The 17,451-nt window shown below is 38.3% G+C and overlaps 1 protein-coding gene across 1 annotated transcript in view; it reads right to left on the bottom strand.

The window, feature by feature from the left end:
- The window catches only part of RNF19A (ring finger protein 19A, RBR E3 ubiquitin protein ligase), a 56,765-nt gene that overhangs the window by 2,558 nt on the left and 36,756 nt on the right, over positions 1-17,451 (bottom strand). Inside the window, exons 4-10 of the mRNA XM_021529428.2 lie at positions 11,211-11,419; positions 9,184-9,328; positions 8,460-8,622; positions 3,881-3,995; positions 1,658-1,819; positions 804-1,017; positions 17-160 (exon numbers count right to left, since the gene is read on the bottom strand). Coding sequence (XP_021385103.1) covers positions 17-160; positions 804-1,017; positions 1,658-1,819; positions 3,881-3,995; positions 8,460-8,622; positions 9,184-9,328; positions 11,211-11,419 — 1,152 coding nt within the window. The remainder of the gene's footprint in view (positions 1-16; positions 161-803; positions 1,018-1,657; positions 1,820-3,880; positions 3,996-8,459; positions 8,623-9,183; positions 9,329-11,210; positions 11,420-17,451) is intronic.

The following is a 17,451-nucleotide window of genomic DNA, read 5'->3' as shown; positions in this document are numbered from 1 at the left end:
ACCACTTTTCCCTTACCTGTCCAAAGGGATGTAGGAGTTCAGAATGGATCCTGCCATTGCTTTGGTACTGGCATTGTCACTCACTGTTCCCAAGCTAACTGTGCCAGATTCTCCACTCAGACTGTATCGTTCTTTCTGCACATCTGCTTGTACTTCCAGCCTTTGAAAGAGAGAGAGAAAGTTACATATACCACCACAACAGTTAAAGCACACTTTCTGAAAATTAGTGGCACCTTGTAGATGACAGTAAGTAAATAAGTCAGTAATTATTAAATAGCTCCTGAGTAACTCCAGTACAGATGGATTTATTTACCCTACTGACACATGTTCTCCGTTCCCACTGCCAAAATTACTATTTTTTTATTAAAACCAAGCAAACAAAAACACCTCAAAGCACAGGAAGGCACAGCTTGGTGGCTGCAGACCAAAGGAGTCAGGAGTTCTGACTTCTGGGTGAGGTGCACCAGAGAACAAAACTGCTTTAGAGACGAGCTGCCTCCCTCTGACTCCTGCCTACAGGCAGCTTTTCTGGGAAGCAGGAGAACAAGATCTCGGACCCCACTCAGCCTAAACAAAAGCAAAGTCTTGAGGATTATGGTCAGACAGAATCTCTTGAAAATCAGTAAGTTTATCAGGGATGAACTGTTTATCCCCCAGAGAGACACTTCCTTTTAATAGGAACTGACATCAAAAAGCATAACTTGGGGAAACGGAGGATGTGCACTCGCTGTGCCTGCGCGTGGGCAGGGCAGGGCTGGCCGCAGCTCACCTGCTGAAGCAGCTCACCTGCTGAAGCAGCTCACCTGCTGAAGCAGCTGACCATGGCGCTGCCCGAGAGGCTGCCCGTGATGCTGGCCCCAGCCAGGGCCATGGTGCTGGCAGTCTCGCTCAGGTTGTCCCGGATGGCTCCGATCCTGTCCATGTGGCTGCCGCTGGCGCTCAGGCTGCCCGTCAGGCCCCCCACACTCCCCTCCCCTATGCTGGGGTTGTGCCGCGCCTCTGCCACCGACGTGGCATCTGCAGAAACAGAGAAGGCTCCTCAGCCACGGAAGCAGCACTTTGCTGTTTCCAGAACGTGACTATGAGAGCTGTTTCCGAAACAATGATGAGAAGAAGGATTTATAAAACATACGGTCACAAAAAGGGAACTGTGTCAAAAAAAATCACAAAAATCCAGAAACAATGTAAAAGGCACTTGTATTGTTGCTGCTATAATGGTTATACCTGACATCACATACTTAAGACAGCAAAAAAATAACCATGGGTAGGACAGGAAACATGGATAAAAGGAATGCAGAGAGACCCCATCACACAGGGTAGTGCCACATAATGAAAAAACTGAAGTATCAGACCAGCCTTTAGTTGGCCCTATTAAAAATAAAACATCTAACCAGCTTCCACAAACCAGGATCCTGAAATAGCAACATTAATACTATGTTAAAACTTTAACCTATGGAGAAGACTTGAGTTTGGCTTTGATTAAAATGGGCAATAACATTTCTAATACAGCCAACCACAAAATGACACAGAGAAGCAATTGTTATCTGAGAGGTGCAATTTCAGCCATGAGCAGAAGCAGCCCCAAATTCAAGTAACTACTCTAGTATCGAGTCACAAAGTCCATATTTACAGAAAACAGAACACTGAATTTTCTTACCTACAGCTGCATTTGTTCCACCAACATTTATATCATTTTCATCATCAAATTCTATCCTGACACCTTTTCCATTTCCAGCTGACACACCACAGCCTCCACTTCGGCAGAGGGAAATTGGAACAACTCCATACACATAAGCCAGCATAATAGGAACACCAATGCCTATGGAGGAAAATAGAGTCTTTCATTAAAAGTGACTTTTACTTCTGAGCCTTCCATAAAAGCAACTTCATTTTCCAAGATTACTTAATATTTGCTTAATATTACACTTGAAAGAGATCATAAGAGAGCAAAATTAAGAAATATTAGTAAATCACTAAGGTGAAATGACAGGAAAGTACTTTCAGCAGGCAGAATGTCCTCTTTCAGCACTGGTAGGATGAGAAGCTTAATGATTAATGAACTTATACTTTCCCTATGCCCATAACATACTTTACAAACAAAATTAAAATCCGTTAAAGATTCACAAAAGCTCCACTGGGGACTCCACTGTTCCACCTGAGAGGTAGAAATAGCAGAGATCTATTTCAAATGTTAATCAACAAAAAATGTTAGTACCTCTACTACTTTAATAAGAGGCTTCAATTTACATCCCCTTAAGGGAGACATGGCCTTGCTATAAAATTTAATAGGACTTAACATTATTATTACCCTGGGATTTTTCAATATAGGTTTTCCTTAAAAGTAAACAATTCAGTGGAGTACAGTGGCAGGAATTAAGGGAAACCAACTAAAGGATCTGTAGACTAATGCACACACAGATACACACATCTCCATCCCACCACTTCGAGTGGACAATGGAAGTTAGTCCTTTGGCATATGAATTAAACCATTCTATGGCTTTGCTGATGGAAGTATGACAGAAGGTACAAAAACCAACAGATTGAAAAATGTCAAGCTGGCACATTCTGAACAATTCAGGAGAGAAGCCAACCTAAATAGAAAGGCTACTCAGTCTATTCCAAAATAAGGGTTCCAAAGTCTCCTTCACTACAAATTGCTCACATTCAAGGAGGAACTCCATACTCTTATGGTCATTATTTTGGAAACCACACAATGCCCTGAGACTGGAGGCCATTTGTTAATGGCAACGGGGCAAGAGCAAAACTCCACAAAAGAAAACCCAACTGCTTTCCCTGGAAAGGCATGTTTCCTCTCTGTTCAGGAATAAGAAACAGCTTGAGAGAAATGAAGTAAGGCAGATCTATAAATACAACTATGAGACTCTGTGCCCCACCACCTGTTTAGCAGGGATCTGACACCACAGCCACATGAGAACAATGCAATGCAGACTGACACCAGCTTCATGGCTGGCATATCCTCATTTGCACAATGGTCCACCATTTAATGCCACAAAAACTGAATTTTCACTGGCTAAAAGTGGCCACAAAAAACTGAATCCTCACTGGCTAAAAACTGAATCCTCACTGGCTAAAAGTGACCTCATCTTATGGAGGTTACTCATTGTTCTCTGATCATTGTTTCTGGCACAAGGGGGAACACTGCAGTCAAAACTGTGTGCAGGGGGCTGATCCAGCTTAAAACTAAATGGTGGGTCTTAGTGTAAGTCAGCTATCCACAGCAGCTTACTGTGCAACTGTGAAGATGCCTATGCTGCAACAAAGAAGCATGGCAGTGCCAGGCAGGCCCCCTCCTTTCAACAAAAAAATCTGGGTTTACAGTGATCTTGAAATTATCTGGGAAGATGAGACAACTATTTTGTAAGGAACAGCAAGATTCTCCTTAAAGGCTATCCTCAACAACCACCATGATAAACACTGTGATGCAATTTGAAATGACTCCCAGGGCAAAACAAGTGTTTTGTCAACTACTGAAATATTAAGTTTAAGAGACTATTTTTGTTGTGCATGGAAAAAAATTTTATATGAAGATATTAAAATATTAATAGACTCTGTGGCAACAGTTTTTTTACTTCGTCATTTAAAAAATGTTTAAATATTTCAATTTTAAAAGCCAGAAGAAACAATGTGGAAACATCAGTTTTCAAGATAAAAATTAGTTTTAGTTCTTTAGGAAATGCTACATTAAAATCAAGTACTGTACTCTTTACTCTGCCCTAATAAATGTATAGCCTCAGACTCCTCCTTGTCTTGGTTCCTTCACCTATAAAAGGAAACTACAGCACTTAGCTGTGTCATTCATGAGTGTTTATAGAGTTCTGGTTGCAAGGTGCTACCAAGACACAAAACAGTATTTGCTTACCTACAGTTACTGCAGCTACAACTGGAGAAACAATTACAGATAAGGTTACACCACCTGCTATAGCCAAGTTTCGCTTGTGCTTTGAAATGTCTTTGCCTTCGTATCGATTGTGAATCTTGAAAGAAGAAAAGAAAGGGGGTTCAGAGTATTATCAACATCAATAATACATTGCTGCAAGGATGGAAGAAGTGCAAACTTCTATGCAATGAATTATTTCTTATCTCAAAGTAAATAAAATTTATACATATCCTAATTTTAGGCAACCTCTTACAAGTAAGAAGTCCTTCCATCCAGCAATTAAGCATTTATTCTCAGCCTCAAGTTTGAAGAGCTAAGTAATTGAAGAGCTTTGTTTAATCATTACTCCAGCTTACATGGCTGGGAAAAGTAGACAAACTTTCAGGAAAAAGGAATTGCTACATATGATCAAATTGACACATCTTATTCCCTTGTCTGTTCCCTGAACAGTATGGAGTTGAAACTTTCAGAGATTACTAGATCTATAGAAACAGGTTGACATAACAGAGCCACAAGAGAGCCTTCACCAAACATAGCCTGGAAGGAGGGGAAAGCAAGAACTCCATTGCTCCAGCACCCCCTTAGGACAAGCTGTTGAGACAAGAAATGTTTTTGCAAACCTGAGTCTTAGCTGTGCCTCTGTTTACTGAGGAACCTGCTACTCAAACCTCTTACTGATGGTTCAAGTTTGCAATAACTCTGAAATGTGACTGCCTTAAACTTACCTGCCACACACCCCACAAGAACCTGAAAGGCTTTTAAAGATCACTGCTATACAGAGATTTCCCACATTTGTGTTTCATTTACTCTCTAGGAACATGGTTTCTCTGAGGTATGCACATCTGTCATCATTCTTGGCTAAGATATAATTACAAAGAACAACAGGTATCTTCTAAATGGCTGTCACAAAGCCAAGTTAATCCTCACTCCATCTAAGGAAGAATACAAAAGATGAGTACACAAGAAGATGACAAAAAATGAGTTGCATGTCATGCTTTCTAAATAGCATGTCGTTGAATGCTGTCTTTCTAAAATGTCATTTCAATTAGAGATTTGGTAGGGTTGTCTCATTTTGGAATAAACAAAGTCTTTGTTCAGGCAAGGCAGGCAAGGAGAGGGCAGAGAAGGCACTGTGCTTTGTGCAAAGAGAATGCATTTACTTGCTCTGAGGTACATTATACAGAGAGCAATGCAGAGTGAGGGAGCACTTGAACATTGAACATTCCTAAGGATTAAAAAGGAAAAATTGAACATGAACACTCTCACAGTATGAGTGTGTAAGAATTATAAACCCAGAAAGATTAGGTTTCATGGGGCTCTGAGCAATTAGCAGGATCGCCTAAGGCACTGAATTTTACTCTTATGGACAATTATGACTCCTGAAACAAAAGGCATAATACAACAGACATCCATAAAAGAAAAAAAAAGAAAAAAAAAAAGAAAAAAAAAGAAAAAAAAAAAAAGAAAAAAAAAAAGAAAAAAAAAGAATGCAAGGAAGAGGTTACAGAGTACAAATTGGTTTAAAACATCAAGATAGAAGGTTACACTGGTAGAAACTACTATGAAATAAAAATAAGAAACTTCTGGATATTGAATTAATAAAGAATAACCAAACAAAAATATTAGGCCAGAAGAGAGATTTCAATAAACACAGAGGCCTATCAGGTTACAAAACTTGTATCTATAAAACCAGAACACGAGCACTTCCTCAAGGAAATTCTATCAAAGCACAAGCACAAACTCTTCCAATGAAAGGACAGAAAGAATGTTGAAAAAGAACACTGAAGCTTCCTTTACCAAAGCAGCAGCAGCATTAAGGAAATAGAAAGTAGGTCAGATTACTACAAATGAGTATAGAACAGCATGAGGGTGTTAGGTCAAAATCAGAAAGGTTAAACTAGAGAAGACAAAAAGCAAGGGATATCAAATTAAAGAAGAAATTATTCTACAAGTACAGTGCTGGTAAAAGCAACCAAATTGGATCAATTTCCTGTTTAACAAAAATGAAAGACACCTAGGAGATGAAACTGGAGATGTGTTCCTATTTTCTTTTCTCTTCAGTTGTCATTAAAGATCAACTGTAAGCCAGAAAACTGGTGACAAAGAAGTAAGGGCTGTACAAATACAGCAGATTGGAGTGTACTTACATGAGCTGATCTGAGAAATACCTCAGCAGGCCAAATTTCAGAGTCATTAATAGTAATTTTTGAAAATTATTATTAGTAGATGCCTGGAAAAAAAATCCAGGAAAACTGGAAATGGTTAAATGGCAATGACAATTTAAAAAAGGGTATAAACCAAGGAGCTGAGGAAGTAAAAGACCACTGAATGAACTTTCATTTCCTGAAAACTGGGACCTTGTAAACATCAAAGCAAAGGTAGGAAACGAAAAGGTCACACTGATTTTTTTTTCAAGTAGAAATCATGCCAATTTAATTTTCTCCCATAACAAGATAACTCAGCCTTGAGTATGGGGAGAAACAGATGTCACACACTGACTAATTAAATTCTTACATTCTTGTATGACACTCAAGCAGTTATAATAGTCCAGATTGAAAAAAAGGATGAGAGAAATCTACTAAGCTTCATGTGAAACTACAGAAAACATGTAAATAGTAATTTTTTGCAACTACGCAGACTCTTAACTCCATACTTCTGAGAGATGTGCCTTGGAGCCAAGAGTATTGAACATCTTCATTAATGTGGAAGATGGAAGGAGAAGAATGTGTGTGTTGAAATTCAGGCCAATATAATCTGGCATGGCTGCAAGAATGCCAGAATTCACTCCAGTTGTGAGAAGCTGAAAAAATTGTCTGAAATTACCAGATGCAACTAAATGGCAAAGACTTCAAGACTACCTGTAGGAATAAGCCAATTTCCTGAATTAGCAGTATGTGGGAAAAGGTTTGTGTTTTAGAGCACACAAATGCTCTAAAATGAAGACAGCACGTTGTTGAAGAGAAGATAACTGGTAGTTACTTGCACAGAATTACCCTTTCATTTAACTCAGCAGTAGAAATGATGCAGCTTCACTGCTGTATTCAAACTGAACAAAAAGGTGGCATAAACAACTACAAGGAAATCCAGAAGAGTAGAATCAGAAACCTAAGCCAGTTTGCTTGACAGTTCATCAAGAAAAGCTAGAAGTGCTAGGTTTGTTAAGAATGGACCAAGAGTATCATTAAATATGTAACAGCATACTGCAAAACAAAAGGATTCTCTGCATCAGTTGAAAAATAGGGCAGTAGGAATCTAATGTCAATTCTCCTCCTATACCTATGTTAAAAACACTACGTTTTTCTAAGAAAACCAAGCTTGAAGGACCTGTGGGATGCCTATTATTAGGTGTTTTGAAATGCAAATATTTGACGGGGGTCACAGAGAAATGTCCACTAAGCACTGGGGTACAATTGAAATTCTCATGAGCCTACCCTCACAGACTAATGCTCTGAGACTTTAATACATGAAAGGTGCTCTGTGATGGGGTCCTATTCCAAAATATAATGAGAAGAGCCAGTTATGCAAATGTAACTTGAAACAGGTAACAGCTGCCTTCTTCCTCTCCTCACTTAGAAGGTTCTAATGACTGTATGGGACCAAACGGTAACAGAATAAAAGGGTCAAAACCCAAATGTAGCAGAAAATAGGGTACTTGCTAGAAAGAAAAAGATTAAATAGATACAGTGGAAAAGCTGCACCCCAGAACATTTTGTCTAGCAGACACACTCCCCCTTTCCTCCCCAATAAATGCAGAATTATGAGTCTGTGCAAGTCACTGCAAGAATCCATGCTGATAAAAGCAGAAAAACAAATATTCCAAGCCATCATTTCAAAAAGCCTATTTCCAAAAGATCTAGATAACTTATTACTATATCCTAAATTACATGTAATAGTTTGTTGATTACTTTATAGTAAAAGCTATAATATTTTTTAAGAGGAAATATATCAACTGCTTTCTGATTAACATGATTGCCTCTAGCTCCTTCCCAGAAGAAGTAAAAGGAGCACAGGCTAGCTAGCACTGAACGCTGATCCACATTGGTGGACTGGCCCAAGGCAATTAACAAGCTGCTGAGTAAAAATGCTTAAATATGTGTATACACAAACCTGAATTAGCATAGTTTTATACTAAAATCCTGGTAACTATCTGCTTTTAAGAAAAAAAAATTCCTTTCCTTTTCTTCCTTGTGCTCTAAAGACTGTTTAATTTTAAGGGACAGAAGGAGAACCACAGATTAAAACCAGAGCAATTTCAGAAAAGCATGCAGGAGCTTTCATGGCAGGATGTAGAAACTGGAAAATACTCAGTGTTTTACTCTGCACGTTTTAAGATAATCTGGATTCTTAAAAACACTGCTTTTTGTTCTTGAACAACTGACATAAATATCCTTAAACAAAGCAGGGGTTGGTTGCTTTGGTTTTTTTTTTTGTTTTGTTTTGTTTTTTTTTTGTTTTTTTTCTTTTAGAGACCATTTAAGATACCCAACTGAACATAGTATTACCCAAGCCATACAACAGAAAGTAAAACCTGAAGCATGTTGGAAGTTGTAGCACTTTTTACCTTACGTCCCACATACACAGGAATTCCAATAATCATAGCAGGAATAGCAATGCCAGCTATTAGGGCAATTCCTACAGGAGCTCCAACAAGTGTCCCTAGTTGCCACAGGATTTTCTTCTTACGGCTCCATGGTTTCTTTCCCCAAAATGTGCAACCTGATGGGCTAATAGAGAGAAATAAAAATGCTGCAAAGAAGCAGTAAGAAATCAAGGTAGCTATACACTACTGAACATTTCTCTAGTGACAAAAATATGGTCCCTAGGTTCAAGTTACAGATGTAACACATCGTAAGTTATTTTTTCAGATTTTTTTTTTTGCCTTGAGATCATATTTTGCAATGTAACAAGAAGCATATTGCATATTGCTACACATCAATCTATGGTTCACAGTAACCTGTATAATCAGGACTTCTGTATTGCCTAATACAAGGAAAATACAGATGTATTAAGACATCAGTAAAAAGAGGGTGTGTTAATCCAAAATACTTGATCTGTACTAAGAACATGTTGCATGCATAAATTTTACAAAATATTTTAAAATAAAAATAATAAAGCACTAATTTAAATACATGTATTGAAAACTGACTTAATTCTCTAATATGAATACTTCAACTGTGATTCTCTACTCCAAGAAGAAAACCAGACTTACAGCACTTGGGAATCTCCTTCTAAATACTTTAGAAAACAAATCGCCAACCACATAGAATTTTTTTTCTTAAATGTACCTTAAATAATGTAAATCTGAGATCTCTTTCATACATAGCCAACAGAATTCACAGCCACAGACAGCACAAGTCATATGATTGCAGCTTCCATCATTCATTTTTATTATATAAGCAGCACAGCGTGGGCATGGCTTTATGTCATCAGCTGTTTAAAAATGAATATTAGAATCATATCAGTTCCTTAGGCAATCAAATATAATCACAATATAGACATACATTTGGGAAAACTGATTCAACCATTATGTTAAAAACTGAAGCAAGTTTTTTATAAGGTTGCTTTACAAATCTTTGTTTGGTCATGACTTGATATCAAATTTGTTTTTACAAACCTTGAACCATCCAAAACTAATGAAAACAAGGTGTAGTAGATCACATTCAAGAAATTCAATAGTTAGTGCATACTCTGTTCAAGGATGTTCTAAGCTTAATGAAATATATCTTTGAGTCTGACATTAAATATGTATGCTAACACAAGACTGATAATAAGATCTCTTTAAATATAATCCTCTTTTACATTTCATGCTGTTATGAATCTTATACTTTAATATTCAGTCTCCACTCTGTTAACATATCTTAAATCCATCTCCCCATTCACATAAATGTACTTCTTTGGTACTGCCAACCTCCTCTGGAATCCTTTTCACAGCCCTAATTTATACTTACTCCCTATAGAAAACTCTGTAGAATCCCCATGTTCCCAAGTCAAATGTGGAAAAATGAGGTTAAATGACCAGCTCTGTCAAACAAGGGATCATAGAGTAACAGTGAAATACACACACACCACAGTTGTGATCTTCACTCCTGTTTAGCACCTGCACTTTAGGACAAGCTATTTATTCCCAGCAGCAGAAACAGCTTGCAGCTCCTAGCACAGAACTCCAAGTTTACTGCCTCTGTGCTACTAGGTAGGACAAAGGGAAAGGAGAGCTCTTGCTTGATGGAAAGGAATACCTAAAGAGGTGCAGAACCAGCAGGAAAAAATCCCGGTGCACAAGGAGTAAGCAGCTGAAAGGATTCATCAGCCACTAACATATGGGAGCACAAGCACAGCCTACAGGGCAGAAAGTAAACAGAGCATGTTCTTCTGCACGGGAAAGGCAGAGTTACTGCTCTTCAGGCTGAGAGGAACTTAAATGGTAGGGAAAGGAGTTGGTGTGCTAATTAAGCTTATTTTCAGTTTTATTAGAAAGCTAGGGCAAGATGCCAATTTTTAGGGCAAGATGGGATGCATTGTTAAACTAAGCCAGTGCAAACTACAAATTAGAGACTCTTGAGTCTTGGGCTCAATTGGAGAAAAACAGCTCTAACTACAAGGTGCAAGTGAGACTATCCCAAACCTTGCTTGCTCAGGCAGAGACAAAAGTTGCCAATTAAATCAGAGCTTGGTGTAATTCAGAGCTAATTCTTATCAACAGTGAACTGGAATTTCGATGTGCTAAACACTACTCTGAATAGTTTATCTGCCTTTTTTTTTGGTATTTACAAACAAGGTCATCTTGAAGAGATGGAATTGTTTGCCTTCTGGTAGACAAGACAGATGAGCATTTCCTAGAAAACCCAAACTTAGTACTAACAAAGATATCAAACATCAGAGATGGCATCAGAGTAATAGTCTTTTTGAAAACAGAAAATCAGTGGTTACAAGTTTTAATTTTAACAGCTTAGGAACTTCACCTATAGTGGAGAAAACAAGTGTACTAAGTGATACAACTAACAAAGTCAACATGCTATTGCTGACCTGGGATGCCTTGCAGCAAGTTAATTTGATTTCCCATTTTTCAATTACAAAGAACTTAAAATGGAGACAAACTTTAAGACTTAAGTCAGATGTTCTGGTCACACAGTACTTCAAAGCATAACATTTAAAATTTTAATCCAAATTTAGAATTGTTATTTTATGTTTCTGAAAGACAGAGCATGTAGTATCTATCTAGCATGTCACTATTCCGTTCTTTCCTTATCTAGGGTTAGTTGTGCAAATGTACAGAAGAGATGTTTTGCAGACACAGCACCCCAATCATAAATACCTGCTGCTCCAGATTCCTGGCTGTAACTGATGGATGAAGAACGAATTGTTCTCAGGCGCAGACTCTGGGCTCTCTCCTGGCGAGCAGCATCGCAGGTCTGGTTGGGATGCCAGATTTGCTTACAGTGGTAGCAAAACTCCGTTCCGCAGCCTTCTCGTCCACACGTCAGCTTGGGGCAGCTGGCACATCCAAACGCAATCACAGCGTATCTTTAACATCAAGAGGGGCAAGAGAGAATTTGGTTATCTAAATATAGAACAAAGCTGATCAAACAGCTGTTGGAGCAGCTGAAGCAGGTACAAAGGCAGTGAACATCGGAACCTGACCACTTCCTTCAGGAGGTGGCCGGCACCACTTCCTAAATGCCAGTTCCACAACTCTATTGCCATTGCATTGGATTAAGACTGGACAGAAATACTATAATCACTGCAACACTCACTCACCTTTACTCCATGCAGTATTCAAATACACTGTATTTAAAGCTGAATGCAATACTGTAAGGTTTACAGTCACCAAGAAACCACAGTTTAGAAGAGTGGGACAATAAACCCAAAAAAGGTGTTTAAGCAATTAGGAAAAGTTATAGTTTCAAAAGCATGTCACTGTGAGCATGTCTTGGGTTGACCCTGTCCATGAGGGAGGATGCCTGCTAAGTGATCTGCAGTGTAACCTACAGCTGTAACAACATCTGGTTTGGCACTGCAAGACATTTTAGGATTTTACTAGTTGCCTTTTATCATTAATACCACTACTTTAAACAGATGTTTGTTAACTCTCTGTATTTTAAAATGGCAAAACAACAAACCAAGTATTTTATAAATAGGATTTTGGTTTCTCAATAATTAAGGCATTTAAAAAAAAATATATTTCAAATGCAAAAATTGGTAAGAGTTTGGGCCTCAGTGCTACCTTTACTCTGACGGTACTACAGAGCAAAAACCTCCAAGAATGTTGAGACTCACACTACTTTCTAATCAGACACTACATGAATAGTTCTATACGATGAGAGCTGAAGTAACAAAACTGCTCATTAGACCTGCATTTCAAGGTCCACATGATAAAACCACATGTTCATATTAACAGTAAATACAAACACATCTATATATGTTTATTAATTCATACTCGTTGTCGCTTTTTTCAAGGATTTTATGCAATAGCTTTCTTTTAAATATATAATACTAAGTCCACTGGTTTGAACCTTTAATACAGATGTATGCTTTTATTCACATGAACACAGTCCCTGAGTAGACTTCAACAGATTTACAAGATTTGCAACAGATTTGCAACAAGACTTAAGTTTCAGTCTGTTCAAATGAAAGTAATTTTATCTAAAAAGACTGTTTATTTTTACCCCCTATCCATTTTATAGCAGTTGCATAAATTAATTCAAAGTATTCTTTGTTAGTAATGATACTTTAAAAATATTCCCACTCACAATTTAGCTATTTTTATTTAAGTAGCTAGATTTGAAACACTGCAAAGATAAGGCAAATCCTATCCTTTCCATTATTGTTTTAAAACAGCATATTTTATGTTCCTCCCTAGGAGATCTTGCAAATAGGACTTCCAACATTTAACTTACAGATGATACAGTTGCAAATGAAATACATGCTTGTCTGTTTACAAATATTTCTTGCTTTCCAAGTAGAGATTTATTTCAATAATTGCTAGACTCTTCTATATTGCTGCCAAGTTAATCAGCTTCATTTTCCCCACTTTCTGCAAACTGAACAGATAATTGCTTTGCATGTACACAAAGAGACTCTGATCCAAACATTTCTTCAACATAGAGGGATACATTCAAGGCTTGCTAATATTAGACCAAAAAAATCTCAAGTCTAAGACACAGAATAAAGTATCAATTTATATCCTGACACCTTCCTATCACTAATAAAGCATGGGCACATCCCTGAAAGCACTCCTCAACTGAGACTGATGTATTTGGCACATCTTTATAAAGTAACTTTCTAGACCAGAGCAAATTTCAGTTCAAACTGTACAGGATTACAGGCTTAATTTTAACATTTGCCTTCTTTTTAAAGGACATGTGAAGGCCTAAAGTACTTGTTTAGGCTGAGAGAAGGGACAACCAACAAAACTCACAGTAATATCCAGTAAAACAAAAACCAGAGGCAGTGAGCCATTAATTGAAGGCTGCACAGTGAAAAGATGGATGAAGACTGTACTCTTTTGCATTATCTGCTTTTTGCCTTTTAAAGGTATGAAAATTTAGGAATTGCTGCTCTCTTCTATGTCAGCAATACACTCTCAGAAGAAAACCATTAAATAATTCAAACAGAAGACAGAACACATTTGGAACACTGATTCAGTGATGCTTGTTAAAATTACACTGGAGAAATGGTTATGAAAAACAGAATATAAAGATATTGGTCTAGGAGAAGGCTCATGAGGTTTCGTACCAGTGCTCCTTCCCCAGGGAAGGATCACCTATGTGACAGTGTCTTTATCTCTCCTGCCACTGCTGGTAGGTTACAGCCGGTCCAGACTTTCACAGTGTTTCAGATAACAAACATGATCAGGATGCATTTGAGCTTGCAACAGAAGCTGTGGATGAAGCAGCCCAGGGCCAGAAAGTCTGTGGTGCCACTGGTATGGACCATTCTGGCAGTGGCTGCTGCACTGCAGGAGAGCCCTCAGCCCACCCAGGGCAGAGCTGCTGCAGCAGAGCTTCTCCTCCAAACTGATCTGCAGTTCTCCTGCGGGGAGGATAAGAAGTTCTCCCTGGGACAGAAGTAAGAGCAATACACTTGGTACTGTACATAACCTTTTTCCAAGATCTGTTTGGGTCATGTTTTTCTGTCCCTAGGACTTGTTTTTACCCAAACAGAGTTGAAGCAGAAAGGAAAAAGAATTCTTTACTTCTTAACCATTAATTGTTGTTTCCTTAGAACCCAGGAGACCAATGATGTAAAAAAAAAAACAAACCCTATGTTTTAACAGACTGATCTAGCTTCCCTCCATTTTTTCATTACAGGGATCAAACTTTTTATAGTTGTTTGCTTTTTATCTGGTCCAGATTTTTGACTTTGTGTGATGCCCAAACCCTGGAACAATACTACATGGGATGTTTGACCAATGCTGAGAAGAGCTGAAGCACTGTTGTGCACAGTCCATTCTTTTATCTATTGGTGCAATATTTTTTTCTTACCAAAATGCTCGATTTCACACCAATTTCCTATTTATTATGGTGCTTGTTTCTAATCTTAAAGTCAAGTTCAGGAAATTATGCTACTCTCTGAAGTTATTGCACCTCTCCTACTTTGGGATTTATTGCAAGTTTAGCAAATGCATTCCATCCAGCTCTTTCATGAAATATTTGATTCACGCTAAAAGGTCATATATTCCACCAGTACAACATTTCAAAAACTGCTGAGAAAAAGAAAAAAAACCCCCAGCTTTAATTGCATATTGTACAACTGGATTAGCAGTCAAAGCAATTAGAAACTGTGACTACTGTTGCATCACATAATTATTAAAGCAAACGTCTGCTGATCTGCAGTTTGTTGTACTGAATGCCATGCATCATCCCTGAAAAGTGTTCGTTAGCAAAGGCTCTTCTGTGGAAGTCTGAGTAGTGTTTGCTTCCCTAAACCTTACATCTGTACAGTTCCTTTCTTCATCTTCCTGCTAAGCTCCACCACAACATCAAATCCCAATTATTACTTTCCACACTACTCCCACTTCTCCTTCCTACCTCCCTCTGTGTGCTTTCCCTCAGCTGGGCACATACAGATTTGCCAGACAGTGCTGTGTTGGCTGCCTAAAAGCCAGATTTAATATTTTTAACTGGAGGAGTCATACACAGGTATTACTCTTGCTGGAGGCACTACTGATGATCTTTCTGTTGTTCAAGTAGTATGTATGCCCTTTCCCCTAAACTGCTTAGATTAACTTTTGCTAAATTCTCAATCCCTACTGCCCAACAGATCTAAGGGTTCTGAAGGTTTCAAAACAATCAGGAGAAGGATGGGAAAAAGACAAAACATGATTGCAGGAGCTCTTGTTTGTTTAGGATGACAACCAGAAACAGGGATCCTCCTGAAAAGTACCCAAGCAGCCAACTTCATTCCACTTTAAACTAGTAATGAGAATTTAGTGAGGAGGCACTATCTGTGCATTAAAAGCAGAATTCATCTATCACTCTGAAGCATTTCCCTGCCACTTCAAGTATAAAGAAAAATCATGGTATCAAAAACGCAACATAAGGTTGCCCATGCAGTACAAGTTTGTTCCCTTCACACAGACATTGACTGAGTTTATCTGCCTGGCAATATATTCTGTTTTTCACAGGACTCCCCTCCCAGAGTACGGAGCATGCAACAAGCAATGCTAGAGCACTGATTTAAATACTTGCTGCACACTAATGCATTGCTGTGGTCCTACACGACTGCATGGAACTTTAACTTTGCTCTGAACACCCACTTTTTATTTTTGTCGTGGTGTTATCCATAGCAATTATCATCACAGTTTCTGACCACTGAAAGCTACTTAGAATTTTTTTTTTTAAAAAACAGATAAGAAAACTGACGCATAAATACCAAAACAGGTTAAACAAGCCTACCTTAGTCTTCTTAATTACATACTAAAGAAGTATCTGAACCACTGAAACATGGTATAACAGAAAATACTGTAACAGGTCTTAAATGCTTCTCTTCAGCTTGAATAATAGCCGTTTATAACCCAAAAACTCAGGGCAAAGCACATTTCTGTCTAACAAATAATACCTTCTAGTGGTTGTTTTATTTTGCAGTATCAAAATACTAAGAGTAAACTGTACTGGCTTTATCCATATCACTTTGTTACAAGCTTCACCAAAACATCCCTTGTTGGGGAAGATGAAACAGGACAGCCTTATAAATATGATTGCCTGGCAAAAGATTTTGAGAATATGAAAACTACAAGTAAGATTGAAATGAAAGCAAACTTTGTGATACCAAGCCTTCATTACTGAACAACTGGAAAACAATAGTATGACCATCTGAAGGTAAACAATACCCTCTTGCTTGCAGACAGGTCCAAGGGTCAGAGCAGGCCCCACTAGCTTGGCAGAAGAGGTCCAAAGAGTAGTTTTCACGGTTTAAAATGTAACAGAGTATGGTAATTCAATGATTCTTAAAGGCTGTATGTAAATGCTATAGGATTTGTATCTTGTACTAGATTGGTTAGTGAAGATTAGAATATTCAGCACAGAAGAAGATTTATTGTAGTGTAACGAGAAATTCCTCCCTCTCGCTCTTTCGGGTCTCTCTTTCAGGCTCTTCTTTCGGGTCTGCTCGGGGCTGGGGCTGGCAGTTCTAAGCAGGGCCCCTGCACCCACACCCTTTGCAATAAACCACAAGTTCCAAGAGCTCGCTTGAGAGATCTCCCATCTCCATCCATCCCAACTGTCCTACTCACCCTCACTCCTACAATCCCTCAAGTTATTTCTCCTTCCGCCTCAAACTATGCCACAGCAATGCCATTCACTTTGGACCAGATAAGAAACTATCACCTTTCCACTCCCTGCTTTTGACTTACATTAACAAATTCAGTTTCTTTCAAAGTATGAAGCAAAATCCTATTTTAAAAAAGTCCTAAACATTAAGCATCTGGTTATTAATACTGGAGTATTTAATCTACCTAACAGCCAGCCCTATCTTGCTTGTTCTCCTGAAACATTCTTCCTTTTCTTCATTCTTCTTATTGCTCGTCTGTGAGGCTTTGAAACAGACCTGTCAGCTTCTGAGTTTTTAGTATGCACTGCACATCTGGATTGCAGTCATGCCTATAATCTTTAAGCAGTATGATAACACAAGCAATCTCTAAAAAAGCAGCTTGCTGAAGAATGGCATTATGAGACACCAGCAGCACAAAGGCATGATGAGCTGCTGCTCAGTATTATTCAGCCTGCTTAGAATTCAGCATGGTTTCAGAACTGTTTAAAGTATTAAAGCAAAGTTAAAACATTACGTTCCCAGATAATAAGCAGGAACAAGCTGATTATCTTACATCAGAATTCCTGCTGACAGGCAACAAGTGCTGTCTCCATCACCCACAAGATGGAAGATATCTGAAGCGGGAGAGGCCTTTTAACGCAAAGAAAAGCTGAAATCATTTTTCACAGTTAAAAATCCAAATTACCCACTGTGCATTAACAAATTAAGTTAAATTACAGTCACCAATTTTTCAATTCTCTTCAGTTTGAGCTCTGTACCATTGCCTTGACAGTGCAATATCTGAG

This window comes from Lonchura striata, chromosome 1 (assembly GCF_046129695.1).
Source record: "Lonchura striata isolate bLonStr1 chromosome 1, bLonStr1.mat, whole genome shotgun sequence".
NCBI classification, from domain to species: Eukaryota; Metazoa; Chordata; class Aves; order Passeriformes; family Estrildidae; genus Lonchura; species Lonchura striata.
This window is presented reverse-complemented; position numbering and strand designations above follow the sequence as displayed.